Below are 27,418 nucleotides of genomic sequence, written 5' to 3' on the forward strand. Positions count from 1 at the left end.
GACATCTTACAGAGATCGTATCTTTTTTACTATGGTAGCAGTGAGTGGAAATGCAGAATTCCTACAACCCAATATTTCAGCACTCCCTAATGAAAGACAAACTTCAGAAGGCATTTAGACACTTGCGTATGCTTTAGGCGAGGATGGCATGCAGTAAGGCTGAGCATGTTCTCACATCATAATCAGCAAAAACATGTTCATTTAATTCAGTGGAAAGAAAAGGAAAACAAAACAAGTTTTGGACTAAAATTTTTAATGAGGAAAAACATTTTGAAAAGCGGAGAAAAAAGATTAGCAACTGAATATTTATTCTTCTATTTTGAATGTGCTGAATTTAATTGAATTTCTCCAAGTACGCATGGAAGTGAAATGAAGCATTTAGTTGGCTTTCAGAGGATGTATTTAAGTACCCTGACTTCTCCCTTCTCTACTGTATTCCAGAAGAACGTTTCTTCAAATAGCTCTATTTAATGGCACAGGGATGCTTGAAATCAAAGGAAAACAAATCTTAATAGATAAAAGCAGAGGCCAAAAGTCTTCCTTGTACTCAGTAAAGCTCCCTTCGGGACCAGCTTGGCCCAAGGATACTGTTCTATCATTAATAAGCATCATGCAAAACAGCCCTTTGTCTGTAGCCTATTTTGAGCAGTGCCAAGTGAAAGAGAATGAGAAGACATCCTTCACTTTATCCTCTTTCAGGAGGTGGGATGCAAACGCAGAGCAGGATATGCATCCTCCTACCTCTACCCCAACTGATGTGATCTTTTCTTTTTGGAAGCCACCAATCTCTCACTGGTCCCTGCACCTCCTTTACTCACAAATTCTGACCCTGCCTTGAGAAAGGCACTTGGAGGGGACAGGTCCACCCCAATATCTCATTCCTGGGGCTTTCACTTAACTGCTGTGAGATACAGCAGGACAGGACCAGAACAAAACCTTTACTTCTCTGACACACAGATCTCTGCAATTAAGGGTTGAGCACGAGTGCCCATGCCAAAATACCCCAAGTTCCCTATTCTTCCAACCAAGGAACTTCAACAGCACAGATGCATTCAACATCCCCCATCCTCACAGTCATGTACTGCAGCATCTCTCTTCTTCTGAAACACCACCTGCCCGGTGCATGCTGTGTCGTGCCTTCTCCTCAAAGGAGGAACAGCTCCACAGCTGATGGGATGGAGAAACCTTGGGAGAATGGAAGCAAAGCTGGCACTGTCAACTTGACCTTCTTCTCCTGATCACTGAAGGAGGGAGTTGAGTAAAGGTACGAGAGTTGGTTAAGACACTTCCAGTTCAGAAAGAGGCATGACTGCCTGTGATTAAACATCCTGAGATGGCTGAGGTTCACCCCCCTGTGGGTGATCATCATCAAGCTATTCAAACATTTGGCTGATGGAACTGTGCTTTGGAAGGATCAGTGTCTCTCTGACTTAACATAAAAGCTCAACATCAGCCAAAGCAAACCCAGCCAGTGTCTTGCTGCTGCAAGAGGGGTGAGAAATGGCACAGATGAGGCAGATGTGAGGCCAGGGATGTGAGACTGAGGGTCAGAGATAGAAGAAGTTGATCCCATACCTGAGGTCTGATTATCCTCAGCGATCTCTGCCAGGCACTGGCTGCGTTCCTCTTCAATCTCCAGCATGATGCTGCACTCTGGGCGCGTGCTGGATGCCTGCAAAAATGGCAAGAGGAAAGGAAAGAGTGAGCAAAACCCATCTGTACTCAGGGATGCGTTCCTGGGGATGCACAGCTAGCTAAGCTCTGCTGGGTCACTGCACCATGGAGATATGCATTCAGCCTCAGTGTACATTTGATTGAACGAGGGGAGAATAATCCAGAACCTAATGAAAAAAAAAAAAAACAAAAACATTGAACAAACAAAAAGACTTTTTTTGCTGATGATCGGGAGCAATTCTGCTTCTTTATCCTTTGGGAACCCTGCCTGACTATCCTAACACTGACAGTTATCTAGGGCAGGAAGATGGCAGCTTTAAAATTCATGCCAAGAGCAGTGGGATCTGGGCTTACATAGTTTATTCCCTCCCTTCTCACATGGACTGCCTCCTGGCTCGTTGTAATTCAAAGCAAAACAAAACCCAAATCAAATAACAACAAAAACTCAGATGCAGATTAGGAGATCAAGGAGCTAAAAAAGCAGGACATTCCCAATAAGAAGGCTTTTTCCCCCCTAAGTGTTTTCTCTCCACTTGGATCTAATCATATTTAGCTTTAATTTTTTTAATACATCAGTGTCTAAAATATGCAGGTAATTAATTGTGGACTCATTACATCATGCATTCTCAGTCATAAAGTATACATCATAACAACTGGCATCCAAAAAAGGAGCCATGAGCCAGATGGGGTCATGTTAATGTCACCCAGCACAGTCATGTTAATGTCACCAACCTGCTCCCATCTGGAGGGAATGTCCTATCTGGCACAGGCTGCCCAGGGCAGAGGTGGAGTCACAACCTCAGGAAGAGGGTAGACATGCCACTGAGGGACATGGTCAGTGGGCAAGGTGGTGATGGGCTGGGGTTGGACTTGGGGATCTCAGAGGGCTTTTCCAACCTTCATTATTGTATGATTTCATTGCCCATATCTTCATAAGCTTCCCATTGTGGCAGAAGCTGCACAAGATCAAACACAGAACCCAACCTCTTTCAAAGAGATGAGTTGGGAGAACTTAGAAACCCAACTGCAAAGGGGTGGTCTCCCATAAACCTTCATCAGGCATCAGTGAACATCAGTGGGTGGCACTTTTAGTTCATGGAGGAATTCAGTGACACCCCTTTGCTCCATACACACTTCCATATCAGACACCATTCTGCTGTCATCTGTCATACAGAAAGAAAATACAGTGGAATATTGGTGGGAAGATTTGACTCCTACTGCCATCCCACCAACATCTACCTTTGATGTCATGGGCCAACATCATAAGACAGGAGGCAACATAAATACACCAAGTTATCTAAAACAGAATGAGATAACTCTTCTTTTTTTAAAGACTATTTTACCATTACTCTCAGTGGGACTTATCTTCCCTCATTTTAGTTGGGTAAAAGCTGTCCATTCAGTATCAATTGATTTTTGCCATTCCTTCCAGTCCACAGAGAGCTTGCGAGTATCACTCTTGAAGGCTTTTTCATGCCCCTTGGCTGACTGAAGTTCAGACTGAAATATCCAATATGTAGGTGGGGAAGGTCACTGATGTGTGAATTTAGTGTCTAAAAGACCTTAAACTGAATCATCAAGGTCAAACAGACTCACATTTGAAGACTTCTGGTTTATGGCTTATTTCCCACACTCACTAAATAAGGAAATAAAGAACCCAAACAAATAGAATCATAGAATCATAAAGGTTGGAAAATACCTCTAAGATCCCAAAGTCCAACCCCAACCCACTCCATCATGTCCACTAACCGTGCACCTCAGTGCCACATCTCCATGGTTCTTCAACACATCCAGGGATGGTGAGCCCCTCACTCCCCTGGCAGCCTATGCCAATGTCTGACTTCTCTTTCTGAGAAGAAATTTTCCTAATATCCAGCCTGAGCCCCTCTGGCTTAACTTAAGGTCTAAAATGCAGCCATCCCTCTTCTACCTCCCCAGCGATAACATTAATAACCCTCCCATAGACACTGCTGATGTTGCCACAGGCTAAGGAAGGCAGCAGAAAAAAACAAAACAAAACAGATTTGAAGCACCACTAGGAAAATGAAAAACACCAATTTTTTTTTTAGTATGTCATCAGTTCTGTTGACACGGTGGTGAACAGGACAACTAGTTCAGTCACGTCAACTTGTTTCCCAACAGACAAAAAGCTCATGACCCAAGAGCTGTGAGTTTTGTAAACCCCCACTCACTAAAAGCCCTTCTGGAATGCATGGGTTACCACGTAAAGGTTGTGGTGGATTTGTCAGGGGCCATTTTTCCAGCACACACTCTAAGCAGAATGACGAAGTGTTTTACTGGACGCGATTTCCCACAGCTCTGAATTCTGCAGCAACTCTCCTGTGGAGTTATCCCCCAAAGTCTTTATTAATGAGAGTTTTCCTTCCCACAGGATCCCAGCAATTGTTAGAGGATTACTGAACAGTTCGCTAATGCTAAGAAAGCCATTGTGTACACTCTTTAATTAAATGCAAGTTGGAGGTTTGTCATAGACTGAAGGAGATACAGAAATGTTTGGTTTCAATTCTGCTGTCATTGGCAGAGACAGATTAACCAGGGGGAAATTCCTCAAAGGCGGATAGGATTAATAGCAAACAGAACCCCACAACAGGAATACGGGCCCACAAGAAGTGACAAAAGACATCAGTACCTCCCTTTCTCCTGATTCCAGAGTGTTCCTGTGCACATTTGGAGGACCCAGTAAAGACAGAGAATAGAACATGGAACCATTTCAAGTCCAGTAAGGTAGGAGTGGAACTGAGAAACCTATAGAAAATGAAACTATGCTCCTTTACCATTTCTGTGCAGCTCCCAGAGGCTACACATTAGTGACAGATGGGCACATTTCTCTTAGTTGTCCAAACGAAGCTATGGGGAGGCAGTAACTGTATTAGACAAGAACATCAGCTGCTGTGGTTTCTATAACACAAAATCACTGCTGTAGGCAGCTGGGGATTCTCAACCATTTTTTTTTTCATGCAGGCAGCATAAAAGGAAACAGAAGATTTCAGCAGGTAAGTCTTATTCTAAGCCTTCGTAGCATAGCCCTGGAGGGGCAGCTCTAGCTATGCCCAAAGAAGAGCTCACCACTATCATTATCAGATGCTTTCATTTATTTTTATTATTTATAACGACATAGGATTGAAGAATTTTGTTTTGCAATAGTCTCTGCCTTGGTTTCTTCCTTAACTTCATTCAGCTCTGCCTTAAAACTAGGTTTTCAGTTTCTTCCTTTTGAACATCCTTCTGAAAATAGAGCACTGTTTGAATAACAAGCCTTTGAGTGAGTCAAAAATATACTGTGGTTCAAGTGCAAGAATGGGTAAAGAGAGTGGACCCATAGAAATACTGAGTATTTCAATCTGTGGAGATGGATAATACAGTTATGAACACTGTCCAACCTAAGAGCTTCATAAGATCTGGTTATCTGTAGAGAAAAAAAAGGTTGTAAATTATTTACAGAGCATTATAATTGTTTGCTCTTTCAAAGGATCTTTGTCTAAGAATTGGAAAGCACACTACAAGAGTCATGAAAACATGGGGAAATAAGAGATGGATACCAGTAATATAGACCAACTGAGAGATAAAAACAAGATCAAAACATACAAAACGTCCCTTGTGACCTTCATCGGGTTAATAAGGAAAGTGTAGTTTCAGAGGAACTTGCAAGAACAACTGAGTGTTTGCAAGAAGAGCTAAGCTACACTTTGCCATGTCCTCTGCTCTTGTGTATACACTGCTCTGCAATCAGCCACTGGTAAGGGACTCAGAGCAAGGATAGCAGCATGGCACGTGTCCCTAGGAGACTTTCTCAAACAAAAGAGATTCCCCCAGGAATCCCAGTCCCCGGTGGTTGATGAGAGAATCTGGGGAATGGGAGATTTCCCTTTAGTCAGGGAAGAGGTGGTCCGTGAGTGCTTAGGAAACATTAATGTCCATAAATCCATGGGACCTGATGGGGTGCACCCGCGGGTGCTGAGAGAGCTGGCGGAGGTTATTGCTAAGCCGCTCTCTGTAATTTTTCAAAGGTCTTGGAGAACTGGGGAGGTGCCTGAAGACTGGAGGATGGCCAATGTCACCCCAGTCTTCAAAAAGGGCAAGAAGGATGACCCGGGTAATTATAGGCCAGTCAGCCTCACCTCTGTCCCAGGGAAGGTGATGGAACAGCTTGTGCTGGATGCCATCTCCAGACAACTGGGAGAAAAGGAGGTTATCAGGAGTACTCAGCATGGGTTCACCAAGGGGAGGTCGTGCTCGACCAACCTGGTGGCCTTTTATGAAGATGTCACTAGCTGGGTGGACGGGGGGAGAGCGGTAGATGTAGTCTACCTTGATTTCAGTAAGGCTTTTGATACGGTCCCCCATGACATCCTTATAACAAAGCTGAGGAAGTATGGGATAGATGAGTGGACGGTGAAGTGGATCGAGAATTGGCTGACTGGCAGAGTGCAGAGGGTTGTCATTGGCGGTGCGGTGTCTGGCTGGAGGCCTGTGACTAGTGGTGTCCCCCAGGGGTCTGTGCTGGGTCCAGTCTTGTTCAACATCTTCATCAACGACCTTGATGAGGGGATAGTGGCCACCCTCAGCAAGTTTGCTGATGACACGAAGCTGGGAGGATTGGCTGACACGCCTGAAGGCTGTGCAGCCATTCAGAGAGACCTGGACAGACTGGAGAGCTGGGCAGTAAGAAACCGGATGAGGTTTAACATAAGCAAGTGTAGAGTCTTGCATCTCGGTAGAAATAATTGCATACACCAGTACAGGTTGGGGGAAGACCTGCTGGAGAGGAGCTCTGCTGAGAGGGACCTGGGCGTCCTGGTGGACGACAGGTTGGCCATGAGCCAGCAGTGTGCCCTTGTAGCCAAAAAGGCCAATGGCATTCTGGGGTGCATTAAAAAGAGCGTAGCCAGCAGGTCAAGGGAGGTGATCCTCCCCCTCTACTCTGCCCTGGTGAGGCCTCATCTGGAATACTGTGTCCAGTTCTGGGCTCCCCAGTACAAAAAAGACAGGGATCTCTTGGAAAGAGTCCAGCGGAGGGCCACAAAGATGGTGAAGGGCCTGGACCATCTCCCCTACGAGGAGAGACTTAGGGAACTGGGTCTGTTTAGCCTTGAGAAAAGAAGGCTGAGAGGGGACTTGATCCAGGTTTATAAATACCTGAGGTGTGGGAGCTATAGTGGCGAGGCTGGTCTCTTTTCAGTAGTGCGTGGGGACAGGACTAGGGGCAATGGGCTGAAACTCCAGCATAGGAAGTTCCGCACGAATGTGCGCAAGAACTTCTTTACAGTGAGGGTGATGGAGCACTGGAACAGGCTGCCCAGGGAGGTGGTGGAGTCTCCTTCTCTGGAGATATTCAAGACTCGCCTGGACGCCTACCTGTGCGACGTGGTGTAGGGAGCCTGCTTTGGCAGGGGGGTTGGACTCGATGATCTCTAGAGGTCCCTTCCAACCCCTATAATTCTGTGATTCTGTGATTCTGTGATTCTGTGAAAAGAGGTCCAGGCAAATACCCAAGAGTCCTCACTCTCAGTTTGCTGTTCAAACCACTTCATTTCATGCTCCTGCCAGACACAATGATCCCAGTGACAGAACTATCATTTGACAAGGAAAGCAGATGGGGTTTTTTTCCAGCTAAACTAAACAGGCCCCATAGAACAAAGGCGACTTGGCCAAACCAATCCAGCAGCTTGGAGACATGGAGACCTCATTTAGTCTTATTGTCTCCTCTCTGTGTGAAGAGTTGGAAGATCAAAGAAATATGTGCAGTGTTATGCAAAGAGCTGGAGAACCAGAGGGGGAAGAAGCTGAGCAGCTCTATTAACTCTTTAGTGACTTGTACGTTCCTCTCTTGGAAGGCAAAGCTGAACTGGAAAAAGTGATCATTACTCTGGTGAGTAATGACACAGCAATTAAACGAGAGGCAGCACTTGAGTAAGTTCCCACTGCTGAGTAGGAGACAGCTCTGGGGATTGGGTAAAGATATTTAGCTCCTTACTTATCATCTGGAGTAGCTAAGCATGCATTTCCACTCCAGCGAGCTCAAATGGAATTCAGTTCAGGCCACTGCAGAAATAGAAGCTGAGATCAGTTTGGATCTACCAGTTGGGTACAATGTAGAGCAGAGTTGTAACATCTCTGCCATGGTTGTGGAAAAAAAAAAAAAAAAGAAGAAGAAGAGATGATTGATTATATTTCCCTGCCTGCAGAGAGGAGGCAGTTTTAGAGCATGAGTCACTTCAAAATAAAGGAACTGCCTAAAATACTTTAGAGGAAACTTAACCAATGCTGCTTCGTTCAGGGAGCTCAAGGCAACTGTTCGAGGGGTGGATGTCTGTACTCCAAATAACTAAAGATAAATGAGAAAGCGCACAGACTCACCCCTAACACTATCCAGGCAGCCCCATCCTTTCCCACTGCAGTCTAAGAGTAGAAGAGAGATGATACCCATCAGGAGAATTTGAGTGAAAGGTTAGTTAAGTGTTCTAATATGTTTGTGGCTTGTGTTATCTTCAAGATAAGTTGAATTTGAAATGCTGTTGTTCAAAACTAGGTACTTTTCTTCACAAGAATATGCAGGTACCTATTAATCCTCTCCCAAATTGCCACCCACCCAGCACTGAGTCATCTCCCCAGTAGCCACCTCTTGGCTGCTGTGTAATAGTAGAAATGGTCCTCAACTCAACTGCAAGTTCAGAAGAGACCAGAAAACCCTGAGAGGGTGCCTTACCAAACCTGTCAAATTGCTTGTGCCTGGTCCTCTGCTCTCCAACCTGTGCCTCACTCCTGACAAAGCCTCCATCTATCTGGACCCAGTTGTTGCCCTAGCCAACCACAGAGATCCCCTTACCCTGTTGTCATGGTTTTGTAATGTTGCTGTCTGACCCATATGTTACCTCCCACCAGGTGCACCTGCCACAATATCAAAGAAGAGCTCGATTGAACTCACATCTGCCTAGATGGACCCCCATGATCTTATGAATTTGGGTGGGACTGGAGAGCAGTAGGGATTCCTAAATCCAGAGCAATGAAGACGGACAGTCTGAGCAACACTTTGGGGAGTTCATGGGCAGGTAAGCGGGTAGTTCACTGTGAAGGCTGTAACAAAAGAGCTTGAACAAAAGCACAGTAAAGCTCCTGTGGTTTCTGCCATGCATTTCAAGCTTTTTATCAGGCCCTGCACTGCTCACACTGCCAAGGACTTGTGCACAACTGTTGGCAAACAGGACCCCTGCAAGGTTGGCTATTGGATGTTATTTATAACCAAGGAGCTGGATGAAGAAATCTGGATATTCTCTAGTTCTCAGGAGTACAGTGATGTTCTGGTTTGAGGAACCACCGATCAGTTAGAAATGGTGCAATGCCCTTTAACTTTTAGGAGAACAGAAAGCTTTAAGAATGTCTAGAAATATGGCATTAATTCGGGGCTACGGCACCACCAGTAAGGCATGATTAACATTATGCATGCCCACAGCTGGTGCTGGAAACCCTCATCACTTCAATAAGCAGCTGCATCACCTGGAGATCTAGGACTGTCTGGGGAAGACATAATTCCCATGTACAGCTTCCCTGTATGAGTTCATTTGCAGAAGGACTGTGAACATCCTGGGCATGGTCTCTGCTAGACAAAGCAGGAACTCTGAAGCTCAGTGGCATCCAGCAGGGTGGGTGAAAGAGTCTTTATGGCACTTATTGGGGTGTACATAGCCTCAGCATCTCCAGCTGAACAGCTGAAACAGGACGCATACAGCATTTGAGGCACTCTGTTGCAATTTTCCAGAGCTCACTTAACAGTCAGGACATGGAGCTTCCAAACGTGTGATCCAGCAACCACAAGAAACAGTCTGTTTTTCTGACTGAGCACAGGTTTGTCAAGGTCAGTATCACTTTCTAAAGAGCAGCCAGGTGGAAATGATGAAACAAGAGACACAGAATGCATAAGAAATGAGACATGAGTATAATAATCTGTCTTACAGTATATGTCATCCATTCAGAAGCCATCAGTGTCTTTCTACAGTATGGCTGGTAATAAAGTTTTACCCTTCTTGGTTGTCAATATCTTCAATATCTTTTATTAAACCAACACTGGAACCAAACCCAATGGAGTTTAATACTCATATATCACCTCCCATCCTGAAAAAGCACCTCTAAGGGGGTTTGTTTGAGCTATCACTCAAAACTTTGTACCGAACTCCGGGTACATATGGAACAATATATATATGAGGGTATATATCAAATTTAATTTCAAAAGACTGGTTACCTTGAAGAGTCAAAACAAAAACCCAAAACCAACAAACCCAAAATAATGGAATGTTGGCAAAAAATGTACTTGGCTCATTCGGAGATGAAGAAAGAAGGAATTTTCATCCTTTCAAATCAAGCAAAAAGGATTTAATTATCAAGACTGTGGGTGAGAATGTTACTTCTAGATTCATAAGATATTCTTTATAAAGCATCAGAGCTCTCTATAAAAAGATTCTTAACAGACAGCCCAAAGCATCCAAGAACATCCTCCAAGAAGATGAGCATACCGGGACAAACATCCAACTGAGGGTGTGTTTCAGAACAAAGCACTGAGTCGTCGCTCCTAATAATGGAGAACTGAAGAGCACCCCAGTGATTTGGATCTACTTCTAGAGCTAGAGACACTCCTCTATTCTTTAGCTGAAGACAGGATAACACAAATCACTTTGGTGGAGTGCAAGAATAGGATGAATGAAGAACAGAATGGAGAAAACCACTCAGAGGGCAACTGAAGAGATCCTTACCTGAGTGAGTACATGAAAGACCCTCTGAGATGAGGTTAACTTAACTTAACCGCTGTCTGTTTCCCAGAGCTGCCCTAAAGAAAAGCTACTATGATTATGTTCACATTTAACAGTTGGACTAGATGATCTTGTAGGTCCTTTTCCAACCTTGTGATTCTCTGATTTAGGAGCTTTGGATTCAGGTATTTTTTATACCTTTCTCTCAAAATAAATAAATAAATAAATAAATAAATAAATAAAAGCAGTTTTGCTCTTCTGAAAAAAAAAAACAAAACCTGAAGTCAAAACTACAGGTTAAACAGGTTGTAACATGAGTCTAAGAGCCTTAGACACACAAGAAAATTTAACAAATATAAGATGACATACACGCACACATGCTGTCTAAGTGAGGCATGCACTCAACATTTCCACTTGAAGAGAGCACAGATATCTTCCCATGTGCCTGAGGGCCACACCTAATATCTCTGCCAGGCCCAACCGCCTTCCAGTTAATCACTCTCAGAAAAGACTTGAGATCCCAAGGTAAAAGGCTGCTATCTCAATTACTTCACTTCTGCTGAGGATGCAGCCGAGTGACAAGTGAAACAGAAGAGCAGAGTGAAGTGTCAGGTGCTAGAAATATCTGCATCACAAATTAAAGCAAACCACACTGTCAACTTTCACAACTGAGAATCACAGCATCAACAAGGTTGGAGAAGACCTCCAAGGTCATCCAGTCCAACTGTCCACCTACCACTAGTATGTGCAAACAGCTAGGCTTGATCATAAGGCTTATCAAAGGAAACGAGGATCTCAGCCTCTTTCTTCCGTGACTCACTCTACCAACATGGTAGTTAGCTATAGATTCTCATTGGTCCCTGATGTAAAATCAACATGAAGTTGTTTTCCACCATGCAACCATATCATTATCGGCTGGCTATTCAGGTAGAACTCTACTGCACGGGATGTTTTCTTTTATCACTCCTTACCAGATAACAACACAGCTGGGGAAGAATGCTCAAACGGAAGATGCTACTGCTTTATTTACATAAAAGAGAAAGCATATGAGGTCACAGAAAGAGATGTAAGTGCTCAGATAGCAGAGCTGAATCTTAGCAGGACCTCTGACAGGAGATGTCAGCACTTGTAGATCTCCAAATGTTTTTACAAAACTAGTAGCTTCTTTTGACAGATGGGGAAACTGAGGCAGAAAGCCTAGGGTTATCCAGCAATCAACAGCTAAAACAAACAAAAAGATCTGCTGACAAACATTAGACGATTCAAGTATCAGATGATTCAATTCAGACCAGGTTTGTCATACACCAGTGCATGCTGTTTCCACCTCAGTCTGAGAAGAGGTCCCACTTCGTGTGAAATACTTAAATGTTCTCCTCAGCCTACCCTGGTCAGTCAGCAAAGAGCTAACAAAGGAAAAGGGAACTTGGGCAGTAAAATAAGAGATTGGGAAAGGGGTCAGCCCTTGTTCCATGACCAAGAGAAATACTTCAAATATCATGCAAGGAATGTTGGGTTTGTGGAGAATAACAGATTAGCTAATTAGGAAGATAAAAGCTGAGATAGATATAAAGTGTGGTCAGGAGAGGGGCTGGTGGCTCTGGAAAGAAAACTCTGCTTAGAGAAATACAGAAAAAAGGAAAAAAAAAACAAAAACATCTGAATACTCTCAGTTCTTGTCAGGACCAACTCAGTTAAGCAGAAAATGTCTTTCAGTGATATGAAAACAACAGCCAGGGGTGGGGGGGTGGGAAGGAGATTACTATGGAAAGAGTTGAAATTAAAGACGAAACTAAATATTGTGCTCAAAAGAGAAGTCACATGCAGTTCATCCTCTTCCCTCTGGGCCTTCTGTTCATTGGCTTCCTCCAATGATTCTGAAATAAAATATACCATCTTGCTAATAGAAGGCAGAATGGTTGCATGTGGGGAAAATAGATTAACGTTAATAACTGAAGAAGAGCAGCAGTGACTGTGAAGTCAAATAAGGATAGAAAAGTATTATACATGAGCTGAAAGCTCTCACAACAACGTGCTCAGATTGGGTTGTGAGAATGGTACCATCTGGATGAAAGTCAGCAAAAGTAATAGTCTTTTTCATGTAAGAAGGAGAGGAAAAAAGGATCCAGACACCTATCAGCAAGTTAATCTGAGCATAAGAGTACACAGAATGCTTGAACACCTCTTGAAGGAAATAGCAATTGAAAGTGTGGTAGCGAACAGAGATTTGGATAAAATACAACATGTGGTTTATCAAGGCAATGTAACTGACAGTTTTTTTTATAAGGTCCCTGGGTGTTTTTGGATGCAGGAAAATTGGTGGGCCTAATCTTTCCTAACTTCAGTAGATAGTCTAATGGAATGTCAAAGGGAAATGGCCTTAACCATAGATTAAAGGGATAATAGAACAACTGTAAGGCATTTTCTGAGCATCCTCCTTAGTTGCCTCAGTGAGAGAAGGGAGGTTCAGAATAATACATTCCACACGTACACATCTGCAAATGGCCAACACAGATTTGGCTACAACTGGAGATGGAGGCAAGGACTCTGAGAAAGGCATAGGGAAGGATGATTTAAAGGTTGACTCTGGTGACTACCCAGCCAAATTGGGAACTCTTCCCCATATAATCAATACCATCAACTCAGCTACAATAACGTGGTTTATAAACAAGGTTGAGTGTGAACACAATAAAGGAAATCATAAACAAAGACAGCCTTGTAACACAGTTTCAAGACAGCAATGGTGAGAGAGACAGGATTAATTAACTCATTCACAGCTGGAAAGCCAATAAGCCTGGATTTTCTTTCCTTCTCCATGCACTGCCATCACCTGTCCGCTCTGCAACTTCTTATTCAGAACTTGATCATTCCTGGCTCCTTTCCAGCTTCCCTTGATTCTGAGTGCTTATATATGTATATAAATATATGTATGTGCTGTTATTCAACAACAAAATCAAGCACTGAAAGTGAATTAGATGAGAGAGAAGCCAGAAAAGCACTAACTCTACTCTTGGTCAGCCAGCGATTTCTCCAGCAAAGTAATGAAAACCAGTCTTTCTAGGTGACCCATTTTACTGCTACACAGCCCTAATAGTGTAGAAATCTTTGTAAAAGTTCTTTTGGTATCTTTTGGGTACCGCCCTGAGGACAACTTGAACACACAGAGGAGCTAGACCATCAAATCTTATGTAGCAAAACATCATCTGTAAAAACAATAACCAGGAATCTGCCTTAGGATTGTGTATTTTAAGACACAAACTTCAGCCAAAGAGATTTCTACTGGCTTACAAACAGTCAGAATTTCACCTCCAGTTTCCAGGTCGCTGGCATAGCACAGACAGTGGCTAACTGACTTAGCAGACATTGAGGACATTATTATAAGAATGATCCGAAGTCTGGAAAAACCATCTGCCATGGCAAAAACAAAACATCCCAGCTAGAAACTTGTCTAGGGGGAAAAAAGAAAAAGGAACTCTGGTCAATCACAACCAGCAAGTGCCTAAAATATAAGGTGATTTCCTCCATAAGAAAGCTATTTAATGTGAAGAAAAGGCTTAATAAATTCCATCGACTGAACTCACTAATGAGACAAATGTGGATTAGAAGTAAAGCGCTGCTTGGGAATGGCCTGACACTGACTGGCATAACTTACTGGAAGCATCTTCCTAGAGTGGGTTTGTGCTAAAGCAAAAAGCAACAGTCAAAACTGGATTTCACACAGCCTTCTGAGTATACTTTAATTCAGATATTATCTTCACATTATGCAGGTGCCTAAGTTTAAATGAAAGGGATAGATGATTTAGGGAAACCTCTCTGTGCGTTCATCTACATAGAAACTCTCACATGTTTATCTCAGGTTTATCTCCTGCATGCAGGTAGTTCCATTCCTTGCTCCAAAAGCAACATTTCTAAGTCAAATCCCTCTCCCAGACTGAAGATCTGTGAATTTTAATTTGGAAGCTGTGGTTACAAAATGATCCCAAGCTGGTGAAGAGGAAACAGAACAAGTGCAGTTCTTGGGGTTCTTCTTTTAACAGTTGAACCATCACATTCAACAGATTTAGGGCAGAAAAGAAAAACAAACATAAGGACAGTCCTTGATGGATGAACTACTCTATCCTCATGTGAAATGCAAAAAGACCCAGGTGTGGTTTCTGACAAACTTTTCTCCCATCTTCCCCAATGACAGAGATTTCACAGAGTCGTCATTACCCTAACTGGGCTTCCCTAAGCAGCACAACATGCAGCTTGGGAGCTGCAAACTAAGGAGCAAATTTCTAGTTCTACCTAGACTGGTTAGGGGCAGTTGACATTACATTTTTCTTATGATCAACACCTGTCCTATTGCAGGCTGCCATGAGGGTACTGCAGTCCGCCACGAGGCCTCCCCTCAGCCTCTTCTCTGTGCTGAACAAACTGAGCATGCATATGTATGGTAGCATGCATTTTAATCTTGTTCCTGGATCATTTATAAAGACATTAAAGAGAATGAGACAAAATTAAGGTCTGGGGAACCCCACCAGTGGTGTAACCTCATTTATTGTAAGCCTTGGTGCCCAATCTTTTGGCCAATTGCTCATCCATCATATTATGTATTTGTCTAGCTGTATCCTGGACATCTTGTCCGGACTGGAAGGATATTGTAAGGAACAGTATCAAAAGCTTAGTTGAAATCCAAAAATATTACATTAACTGACTTCTCTTGGTCAACACAGCTGAGTGGCCTTGCTATAAATAAAGTTATTAAACACGACTTTCCTCTTATGATCTTATACATAAAGACAAGTTGTGATTTTTTCCCTCTTTTTTTTTTTTTTTTTTCTTTTTGTTTTACAGAACAAACAACCCTCATTCTTTCACTGTTTTCCCCCTTGAGTGTTTTTTTGACCTTACATCATTCTTCTGGCCCCGTCTGGATTCTCTCCAGAGTGGTCCTGGGCTTTTACCCAAAAATGGATGCATCTGTTTCAGTTAAAAGACTATGAGGGATGACTTGCCTCTTCTTTTAACCATAACAAAAGTTTGTTTCCAGCTTGTTATTATTTTTGTTACTTACAGACTGTTATAATCAGGAGCCAAACAAAAGAGGGGCTACCTACATGTTCAGCACTCACTCCAAATGTCATCTGTTGAAAATAGAGGAACATGTGCTACACAGATGGAGAATTTTGGATTTTGCAGGTGTATATGAAGAACCTCACAAAGCTGAGAAAGACAATATGCTTCAATAGGAGAAGAAACAAAATGCAACTGCTTCAGAGCCCTTATCAAAGTTTTTGATGCTGGTACCTTCATCGTGACAGATGAATGCAACATACCAATGAACTTTAAGTTGCACAGGGTCATTTGCATCTGAATAAGAAAAACAAACTGCTGTCAATAACACCATCTTAGAGGAGCAGCAGAAAAGCTAACAGGGCAATTCCTTTGGCACGGTCACACTCCCTAAGTTTGATGATATGTTATAGTATTTCCTGGACAGATATGTTCACTTAGAAAGTGAAGGGTAAAAAATACAGATTTACTCTGCAAAAGCAACAGCTGTTGATGGAAACTACCTCCTATTTGGAAAGTTAACATTTCCACGTGTTAGTTTACCTGTATCTATAAAGCACAGTAGCTCACATACACACGTATTAACCTCACTCAGGTAGTCAGGTTTCATGGCATACCTGAGACTTGGAGCAGCCAAAGTGTACCTACAGCCCCAAGGTACCGCACTCATTGCTCAAACACACGTGCTTACTGGGTTGGAGATAGCGCCTGCTGACACTCACGGGGAAGCAAACCTTTTTCCTCTTCCCATCTTGCTGACAGCTCCTCCAAGCATCTGAACCCATCTGAGACAGCCATACCTCCTCGCTCAGCAGTCTTGATAAAATACAACCATTTCCTGAGGCCCTCTTAGATCATTTGTGACCCACAATATTCCTTCACCTTTTTGCCCATGACAACTTCACATTAGCAACGTCTGGCCAAGTAACTTCACAGCAATCAAGGAAAGACCTACGCTTGCATGCCCCAGCCAACACTAGTATCTTGCTAGGTTGTTAATTCAAGATGCTGCTGTAAAGATGTCATCCGCTAAGCCATCCGTATCCACTTTCTGTTTCTCTAACAAGTTCAGCCAAGTGTACCCATAAATCTTACAGCTTCAGGAAGCTCTGGATGTAGGCAAAGATGAAACTGTATAAGCAGGTTCAAAAGAGTCCCGTTAGAAAATCCCTCTGTAATAGCTTGAGCTGCTGTCAACATTTCTAAATACAAAATAGCTTATGGGAAATAAACACAAAAGACAAGCCATCTTAGAACAATTAATGTATAGCAGTAAAAAATAAAAATGAAAACAAATCCAGTCCCATCTTGGCCACAATATAAACTCCTGGAAGTCGCAGGCTTCCCACAGAAGGCATTCACCACAGAAACAACTCAAGCATGGACACACAATGAATGTATTCCAAGAATTCTCTGAAAACATTAACTCACAAAACCCAGCCAAGTGTTTAAGCTTGCCATCCAAGTCATAGGAACAGGAATATGCTCTATAAACACAGATGTATCTCCAGAAACAATGACACATAGCAGAAGATCCCAGTTTGTATGTTTGGGTTGGTTTTATTTTGTTTTGTTGTTTTTGTTGTTGTTGTTTTACCTACTGAAAGCTGATTTTAAAATACAGCACGTTTCTTTTTCCTTCTCTAGTGTTATTTAATTGCAGTAGCCACAAAATTGTTAATGAAACAGCACTTAAATTGTTCATAACAATGTCAAAAGTATCTCCTTGCGGAATGAATAAAGTTCCCCTCTCTCAATTTCTTTCTATGAACTCTGGGAAATTTCTCAACACAGTTTACAATCACAGACAGAATCACAGTGGTTGGATCTCAAGAGATCATTGAGCCCAACCCCCTGATATAGCAGGTTCCCTACAGTAGGTCACATAGGTTGGTGTCCAGATGAGTCTTGATTATCTCCACAGAAGGAGACACCACCACCTCTCTGGGCAACCTGTTCCAGTGCTCCGTCACCCTTACCATACAGCAATTCTGCGTATTAGTATGGAACTTCCTATGCACAAGTTCTAGGCCATTACTCCTTGTCCTACTGCTACACATCACCAAGAAGAGCCTGGCCTCGTCCATTAACCTCCCACCTCCCTTTAGATATTTATAAGCATTTATCAGACCCCCAAAATACCTAGCAGATCCCCAACGCTGTTTATCTGAAGCTGAGTTTCGAGTGAACAGCTGTTGTGGCAAATGGATCATTGCATTTATACACTTTTCCCTGATGCTTCTTTGGACCATCTCTGGAGAACTGTGTCACGCTTTCAGCAGGATCCCATTCAGATGCTGTTATCTTTTTCCCACCTCCAAATGCAGATCTCTATTTACCGGAAAGCATCTTCAGCATGTTGTGATATCCCATTAAAACATCCCCATTTTCTCCTAGATTATGCTTCTTTAATCGCTACCATCACTCCTTCTGTGACCTATGTCCCTCAGCTGCCACGTAGCCTTCTCCTTCTGGTGTCCTGGCCCCATCTTGATCATGGGGTACCTCCTTCACCACATGCCCGCTGCCTGCCCCACTGGCACACTGTGATGTAAGGTAGGCCACAGTTCTTCTGGAGAGATGGACTGGGCAGCCAGAAGGTAAGGAGCCAAGCCAAGCATAATTTCCCAGCCCAAATTATTAACACTGATTAAAATCTTCTCTCATATTTGAACCGAGATTGAAAGGACAATCAGAAGACAAAAAGTAAGTAATTAACAAACAGCTCAAATCCATCAACATTTACTAAATGGAAGGAAAATGAAGATGAATAAATATAAATGACGTTCTATGAAGCTCAGAAGGACTTTGAGACTTTGGGAGAAATCTACTGCTGGTAGCAGTAAGAATTTAACAAGAAGTTATAATTTTCAGGCTTCCCCCTCCCACTAAGTGCATTACAATGAACAACATCTTACAGATGGCACAGTCCAGTAGAGGAAAGTTCAATGTGTGATTTTGATCTGTATTTGGAAAGCAGCAGGGCAACGTGCGTGTATCTGATTATGATGAAGAAGCTTTTTCCAGTCCATTAGTAACAAAGGTGGATATTAAACAACATCTACATGGCATAAACATTTTAAATCAGTGGGCCTGGATAACTTGCATGTAAGAGCACTTTGGACTCTCGAATACAGCCAAAGGTCTGTTTGAGCACAGCCAAATGCAAAAGCTGTGCTCAAGAAAAAGCAAATTCAGCACAGACATCCTCTATGGCTGTCTGAATTCTAAAGTAGTAATGTGGCAGAGGATTTGGGAATTAGAAAGCATAAATAATTCAGTGTGATCTCAGGATATGTGCAGCCAGGAAGAGGCTAACAACTGCTCACTGCATAAACTGAAAAGCAAAGAAGAATAGGATGATAATACTCCTTTTCCACACGGTGTTGGAAGATCTACAGTGTCATGCCAACTTCAGGCATTGTGGAAAGGAAATGAAGACTGAGGCAAGGTTGTAGAAAGGGGACTTCAAAGCAGTTCCTGGAGTTTCATCCCCTTCTGGAGCAACACATGGGTACCTTCACTATAAGGTAATCTCAGAGACTCTGGGCTTCTATGCTAGGGTAACTGGATACCTTCGGATTTGCACTTTGCCACAACAGGATTCAATCCAGCAGAGAAAGACACAATGAAATGCAAAGCGGAAACTTATGCAAATTGAGAACTCTCTCCAGGGTGTCTAGATTAATAGCTAGGGCAAGGGGCAATGATTTGTTCATCTCAGCTCCTGAGTGCAAAGTGCGAGTTACGCTTTTATCAGAAACAGGTGATTAGACTCAATTTACTCACAGTAAATTATAAAAACTGGCTGCTTTTAATAACTAGCCAAATAAAATAATCTATCCTCTCCATCAGGAATTACTCTAATCTCAATACAGTTGCAATTACGCAGACTTCTTGGATGTCTGACATCTGATCTTTGCCTGTGCACTGAGACATTATATTCCAGTTGCATTTCCCCAAATAGCTTCTGGCCTTTAATCATGAGAGTCCCCTTACTCTTGCTGCTGAATGTCCGGGAACAAATATATTCAAATAATGCAGCTTCTGTCTCAATGAAATTCTGAACTTCAAGAAGATGAAACATTGCACAGAAGTCCTTAACTTTACGGCCACTCTGTTTTGATTAATTGTTAGAAAAGGAACTGTAGTTTAAATATGAAGAAAATGAAACAAGAAGAGACGAAGCAAAGCCACGCTGATGCTACTGTAGTCATAGCATCATTAAGGCTGAAAATAATGTAAGATCACATAGTCCAACCCCAGTTATCCCTATCATGCCCACTGACCACAGAATCACACAATCACCAAGGTTGGAAAAGACTCCAAGTACTTCTACACAGGTACCTGGGAGTCCAGCTGGCTAAAAACCCTATCAGAATCACTTACATCAAGACCCAAAGCTCCAGTGAGCATTAAGACTTAACTGGACATTTTAATCTGCAAAACAATCCCACCTTAATGACATTTCTAAAGATGTGCATCCAGGTCTTACTAAAGGATGAAGGATGCTGGGTGTTGTGCTGACACTGCTTCTCAAACAGCCTTTTCCTCTTTCCTGTTTAGAGAAGAAGTAAATCCATCCCAAAAGGAAAGAAGAGATGCTTTTTTTACTTTTCTTCACTATCTGTTTGTCTTCCAATTAGTGACATCCGTGTTACCGCTTCTGGGTTTGCAGAACCCTGCAACCCAGGCCTGGAGCATTTGGCTGAGGACACAATGAACTCTGACTGCATCTGCTAATTACAAAGTACTTGGATGTACTTCACCTAATGAAAACAAATGGATTATGCAATTACTGGGACTGCAGATATGCCGTGGGACAGTGTTTCAACCCACTTGCTATCACAGATTCCCAGTCGATGTAGAGGAAGGCTGCAGCGTACATTGCTTATCATACTCCACTGGCTGCTAATCTGAGAACACGGACCCAGAAAACAACAGCAGTGCTGGGATTTCACAACCCAACTGCTTTTTACTTCCTGTGAAGAATGTAACCTTTTCTCTAGGGCTTAGCTGTTAGAGCCAAAAATACATCTTGGTGGCACAAAGTCATTGCAGCCATGGCAGAAGTTGATCCACTGAGGGAAGCACTTCCAGACAACCTAGCAAAAGTTGCTGGCAGCAGGTGCCATGCCTGAGAAGGACAGAAGACCTTTAGAATCCCTTCCCAGCCAACGCACTTACCAGCTATTTACAAAGAAGGATGCTCTGCTCAGTAGCTCTGCCTGCATACAACAATGAGAAATTGTATTAACCATCACCCAGTTCTCACCATTAACTTCACTTAACTGGGTTTTTCCTGCTCTGGAGGATTGTTTCCTGCCAAGAACACCTCAGCCCTGCAGACATTACCAAGGACTGCTCTTTGTAGATGAGAATTTGTGGCATTTGGACATAGCTAGAGTGCTTCTAAATCACAGCAAAACTGGCATTGTGATATGGCTGTGCCTCATACACCCCTCACAGGTTTACCAAACTATGAGCATTTCTAAGAGGAATTGGGTTCTTCAAGCATGGAAATGCACTTTGTGTCTCCATTTGATTCCTACATTACCAGGCTGAGAATCAAGGTATTCGCACAGCAGTGGGATGGGGCAAGGAAAGATGAGAAAATACAACAAAAACTAAACCATTAGTACCTTATTGCCAGGCATGTATTTTAACACAGAGCCTTCTATTCCAGTATCATATTTACTGTCACTTGTAACTAATGTGCTTTACAGACTCATTAAGACTGCATATGAAGAGGGAGTTCTCTTCTTCCACAGATTCACAACCTGGGCAAGGAGCCATCCATTGCTGCATGCTCCCAGTAGACCCAGCCAGCTGAACATACAAAACTGAAGCTTGCAAAGAGTTTGGGAAAATGAAAGTAAGCAATCCTGCCCCATTTATTTACAGCAACACTCCAGACTGTAATTGTGATTATATGAACTGAAAATAGAGTCGTCACAGATGAATAAATGAAATAAAAATCCAGAAGAAAAACAACAACAACAACAACAAAAATCAGAGAGATCCCCAAGGGGAGTTCTGGATTGTGCTTCTAGCCAATATGTTGTTGTATTTCTGATCCAGCTTCTTTTTTTTCCCTTGGTAGATATGAAGGAGCATCAGCTTTTGATAAAAATGTCATGCATATCCTCATAATACAATTTGCTATCAGACAGCTGATTGTTAGAGTTATTTGACAGCAGCATCTCATGCAGCAGCTTAACAGCATAACCAAGGAAGACTGAATGGTGCAATGGAATAGAATAATATCTTTGTTCTCTCATAAGGGTACAGTCATTTTCTATAAAACACAGTTAAAGGGCAACAAGAAAAGCTTTTATAGATACAACAGTGATGAAAGGAATACCAGGGAAAATGTGGGCCCTCTCCAGTAGGAAATGGCAGAGGTAGTGACCCAGGATATGGAGAAGGCTGAGGTCTCAATGACTTTTTTGCCTCAGAATTCACTAGCAAGTGCTCCAGCCACACCATTCAAGTCACAGAACACAAAGGTAGGGCCTAGGAACACAAGGAACCGTCCTCTGCAGAAGATCGTGTTCAAGACTATCTAAAGAACCTGAAGGTGTACAAGTCCATGGAATCTGATGGGATGTAACCACAGCTGAAGCAGTACAGTGAAGTTCTCACAGACTGGAAAAGAGTAAATATGACTCCCATTTTTAAAAGGGGAAAAAAGAAAGATTTGGGGAACTACAGTCCAGACAGTCTCAGTTTTGTACCCAGCAAGAACACGGAACAGACTGTCCTGTAAATTATGCTAAGGAACGTGGAAAACAAAGAGGTGACCAAGGACAGCCAACATGGTTTCACTAAAGGTAAACGGTGCCAGACAAATTTGGTGGCCTTGCACAACAAGCAATGTTTTATCCAATGGTGGATAAGGGAAGAGCAACTGGCACCATCTGCTTGGACTTGTGCAAAGCATTTGACACTGCCCTGCATGTCATCCCTGTCTCTAAATTTGAGAGACATGAATCTGATGGAAGGACCACTTGGTGAGTAAGGAACTGGGTGGATGGCCACGTTTCATAGACTCATAGAATCACCAAGGTTCGAAAAGACCTCCAAGATCATCTAGTCCAACCCTCCACCTATCACCAGTATTTCCCCACTAAACCATGTCCCTTAGCACGACATCTAAACATTTCTTAAACACCGTCAGGGACAGTGACTCAACTACCTCCCTGGGCAGCAGAAATGTTTCCTAATGTCCAATCTGTATTTCCATGGGCATAACTTGAGGGCATTCCTTCTAGTTCTACCAACGGTTACGCAGGAGAAGAGGCTGAGCCCAGCTACAGTTGAGGTGAACAGCTCAATGTCCAAGTGAATACAAGTGAAGAGTGGTGTTCCTTGGGGTCAGTACTGGGAACAGCACTATTTAACATCTTTGTTGTGTTGTAGACATTGAGTGCTCAGCAGGTGTGTGGGTGATGCCAAGCTGAGTGGTGTGGTCACCATGGGGGAGGGAACCGATGCCTTCCAGATGGTCTGAGAGGTGGACGCCTGTGAACCTCAAGAAGATCAACAAGGCGAAGAACAAGCTGCTGCATCTGGGTCAAGGCAACTCCAAGTACAGATACAGGATGGGTGATGAATGGATTGAGAGCAGCACAGGGGAGAAGGATTTGGGATTGTTGCTTGATATACTTATGAGCCAGCTGTGTGAGCTTGCAGCCAAGAATGCCAACTGTGCCCTGGACCACATCAAAGGAAGCATGGCCAGCAGGGTAAGGGAAGTGATTCTCCCTTTCTACTCGGAAGCCACTGTGGATTAAAACTCTTTGTAATCAAAAGACAGTAATTTTTTTTCTCTTTATATCCACAGTAATTTGCCTCCTCAATGGCATACAAATTAAATCAAACTGGAATGGCTTTTTAATTAAAATCACATTTTGCTTATCAGAGTGAAAACGTTGAACATTACAGAGGAAACATGTGAACCTCTGCCATCCCATTCTCCAGCTCCAGCCAGCCTGTGCAGCAAACTCACTCTGCTAAGCCATATGTACCAAAAGAGCTCTTATCACACTTATTTGAGGGTCAGAAAAAGTCATATAGGACATAGAGTCCATACAAGAAGTCATACACAGAAAAGCTCCCTGTCTCTGTCCGAACCTAGCAGAGTTCACGTTTGTTTTGATTTGCTGAGTCCTGGGAACGCTCTATGGAAGCATGGAATCTCTAAACATTTCATTTCAACTCCTTGGCTGCACTGCTATTCAACTTTGTAGGCAACAGAAAGGTTTCCCACTCCAAAGCACCCTCAGGCCAAAGTCTGAAGCGATACATCTGATCTACTACGAGTAGATATGCCACAGCATCCCACTCCATTGGTTAAAGACCCATTTCTTTTTTTCCCCTCAGCCAGGCTCATGGCCAGAGTCAGACTGTTTTGCCAGAGGCCTCTCCACATGGTGACAATAAAAGACTTGAGTTACCATATGGCCAAGGAAGTGTCACACAAGCGATGCCATCCACCCACCCTGGCGTGTTCTCTAGAGGAACATCTCAGGTATCAGAGCCTCTGGGGAAAACAGAGCACTGCTGTTGCTTTTCTTATGCTTTGACATCCACATGTCAGACTCTCATAACAATTTTCATGAGCGTTAAACATGTGGTCAGATGCTCAGACAACATGGCACACTTAATGTTAACATCAGCAAAGCTAAGCTGATTTGTTCTGGCTGAGGATGGTAACTGCAGGGCAGGATTTTCCCGAGCGCAACCATTACTTAAACTACTAGGGCTGACCAAATAAATGACTGAGTACCCACATGCTGCTATCTTTCTGTTCTTAGCACAAGCTCCTGCTAGGAAACGGGATGTGGAGGCAGGATGTTAAAACTAAGGTCTTGAACCCACTCCATTTACATCAATCTACAGGACTTTCTATCAGTGAAGCACTGTCAGAGGCACTCAGCAGCATTTCTCTGACTGACAGAAGGTTATGTGTACTTCCTTTGGGGAACTTCTTTCATTTCTTTGTTCCAGTCAGACCACAGCAGCCACCAGAACTTGAAATAACCCTCCCCTGAACAAACCTGAGGACAGACACCTTGATCTCCACACATCTCCCATATAAATAGTGTAGAATACACAGCTTGGCTCCTGTAACTCCTCCTGCTCTTGTTCCTTAGATGTGCCACTTCCAGTCACACCAGTTTAATGCTATCATTTTGCATGGAAAACATAATGTGGGTACCCAATAACATACTCCACAGGAGAGACCAAAAACCTGTTTTCGTGGGTCAGGACTTTGTTATGTGCTTAAACACTTTCAGAACCAACACAGTCCAATATTTCAAAGTTTGGACATTTTATTTATTTATTTATTTACCCAATTAATTCTACTTCTGTTGAAGTGAGGTAGAAATCCTCAGATGAACAATGAATAGCTTCCAACTAAGAGTTGCAACTGAATAATGACTTCCAAGAATGAAACTCTTCCACTAACAGCATCCGGTCTACGATCTAAAACACAGGTCAGTACCCCTTCCCTGCATGTGTCAGGCCTCCAGCCTGCAAATGAGTAGTGACATTTCCCTCCTTCCCATTGCAGTACCGTCAGTAAAAATGCAACTGGATTTAGCACAGGCTGGTCACTTTTCTGGCTTGAAAAAAAAGTAGTTTAAAAAACAATCTAGAAATAGCAACTTTTCTCTTTATTTGCTCTTCCACCAAGAAAAATACCTCAGAAATCATGAAGTTTTGCTGTTCTGCAGCAAGAAGAAAAAAAGATGAAAAGCATGACATCATCCTCAACAAACCCAAAATGTAAATGCCCAATGTTAGACATCCCCCTTGCCCAAAAAACTTTTCAAGCAAAAAATACATATTTCTGAAAACATGCTTTGAGAAAAAGTTTTCTGATTTTTTGTAGGGTTTTTGTTTGTTTAAGAGAAACACATTTGGAAGATAAACGACCAGTGAGGACTAATGTGAAGCAATCAGTCGAGTTTCTTTAGATCTTAAGATTTATTAAATCTCATTCCACAATCTCATGCCCTTTCCACAATCTCATGCCCTACACTCACAAGGCTGCTGCAGCCATCGACTAGGTGAGCTGTGCAGATATACAGTGGTTTCCCCACTGACAGACCTCAGTATCTGAGCACAATATGAATTTTAAGCCTCTCACCCAAATGCCCACCCCTCAGGAGCAGCTCATTATCCCTCTGCATGTGCAGATGGAGATGGAAGATCATATCACTTCTAAAGAAAAGGATCATTTCTAAACTTGCTATTTTGGTACAGCATGAAGGATCTGGGAAAGAATTCCTTTGGCTCATATAAGAGCAATAACAAATACTAATTCCCCTCTTCCATGCAAAGGATTGTTTACAAGTATTGATATTGATAGGATGAGGGGGAATGGTTTCAAATTAAGACAAGGGAGGGTCAGGTTGGATATAAGGAAGTTTTTCACCCAGAGGGTGATGACGCACTGAAACAGGTTTCCCAAGGAGGCTGTGGATGCCCCATCTCTGCAGGCACTCAAGGCCAGGCTGGATGTGGCTCTGGGCAGCCTGTTCTGCTGGTTGGTGACCCTGCACACAGCAGTGGGGTTGAAACTAAATGAACATTGTGGTCCTTTTCAACTCAGGACATTCTAAGATTGTATGATTCCTCTGCCATGAAACGAAAGATTGATGAGTAACAGACCTCATCTGCACTGTGAGACAGTGCTGGGACTGTCACCCCCTGGCTGAACGCTAAGCACATGGCCGGGGTCATTGTTCTGATGAAATAAATCTTCCCTGCCTCTGTTCCCTAACAAAACACTTTTCCCTTCATGGCAATGACTCCCATGACAGCCCGAATGATGACACTGTTGGCTGGCACAGGAAGGTCTGAGTCAATAGCGTACGGATTCCTCCAAACAAAGGGGAACAGGGGCAGAGAGCAACGACCCCAGTCACATGCAGAACAAAGCCTTCTGGTTTGAGTTTCTTGCAACAGGGATGTGTCCTGCAGCAGAAACCAACGAGAGACACCTCACCAGTGGGAGTTTCCCATTGGAGAACTGGCATCGTTGCAACACTGGGAGGGACTACAGAAAGATCCTGCACATCTCTCAACAAACCAGTAGTCTCTCAAGACCACATCAGTATCTCCAGCTCTCAGATATGTCAGATGCAAACCCAGATGCACCTCCAAGCCCAGTCATCCTCCCATACCCACACTGATCTGTTTCTCAGCAGTACATCCCTATTGCAGCCATATCTTGCTCCTGGCTTGGCTTTGCAGAGCTTTTGTTAGAGCAGGAGGGCTGGTCCTGAATCACAAATGGTATCACACTGATTACTTTCCCTATGCAGAAGCTGAGTAACATACACCTCATAAAGGAATGCTGCAAGACAGACCCAGGGATAGATTCCACACATCTTTTCCAGAGACGGACCCACCTCCTCCACAAGAAATCGGCTGCCTGGCTTTCAGTGCTGTGCTGGGCAAGTTGCTCTCACATCATACTCCTCTCATGGCCAGAAAATTTCCTCAGATTTCAGGAGATGCTTTTACTCCCTGACATTATCATGAATTCACATGTAAAGCATAATAACATCATCACCATGATCAATATAGTTTGCTAGGCTAATCTAACCAAATACAAAGTCCTTTGTCTTTATGATCTAGGCAGGCAAAATAAAGGAATAAGCAAATACTATGTAAAGAAAGCATGTTTTTCTTATTTGCAGGTTGAGTTTCAGGCACACCCTTAGCAGAAAGTCCAATGAGTGAGCCTGGAGCTGAATTAAGGAATTTTCAGTCTCACCCTGTGCCTGAACTGTTGCTCATCGCCAGCAGCAGCCCAATTTATCATTCATCTCCTTCTGCTTAGAGACACCCCAATGGATGCTGCTGCTCTTCTCCCCAGGCTACTCTGCAAGGGGAGAAAGCATTTATTTTTA

At 43.0% G+C, this 27,418-nt stretch overlaps 1 protein-coding gene across 1 annotated transcript in view; it reads right to left on the reverse strand.

Annotated features, from left to right (window-relative positions):
• Nucleotides 1-27,418, reverse strand: part of VIPR1 (vasoactive intestinal peptide receptor 1) — a 102,673-nt gene that overhangs the window by 63,805 nt on the left and 11,450 nt on the right. The window contains exon 2 of the mRNA XM_072329814.1: nt 1,576-1,672. Within this exon, the coding sequence (XP_072185915.1) occupies nt 1,576-1,672 (97 nt within the window). The remainder of the gene's footprint in view (nt 1-1,575; nt 1,673-27,418) is intronic.

Source organism: Excalfactoria chinensis, chromosome 2 (assembly GCF_039878825.1).
Source record: "Excalfactoria chinensis isolate bCotChi1 chromosome 2, bCotChi1.hap2, whole genome shotgun sequence".
In the NCBI taxonomy this organism is placed as follows: domain Eukaryota; kingdom Metazoa; phylum Chordata; class Aves; order Galliformes; family Phasianidae; genus Excalfactoria; species Excalfactoria chinensis.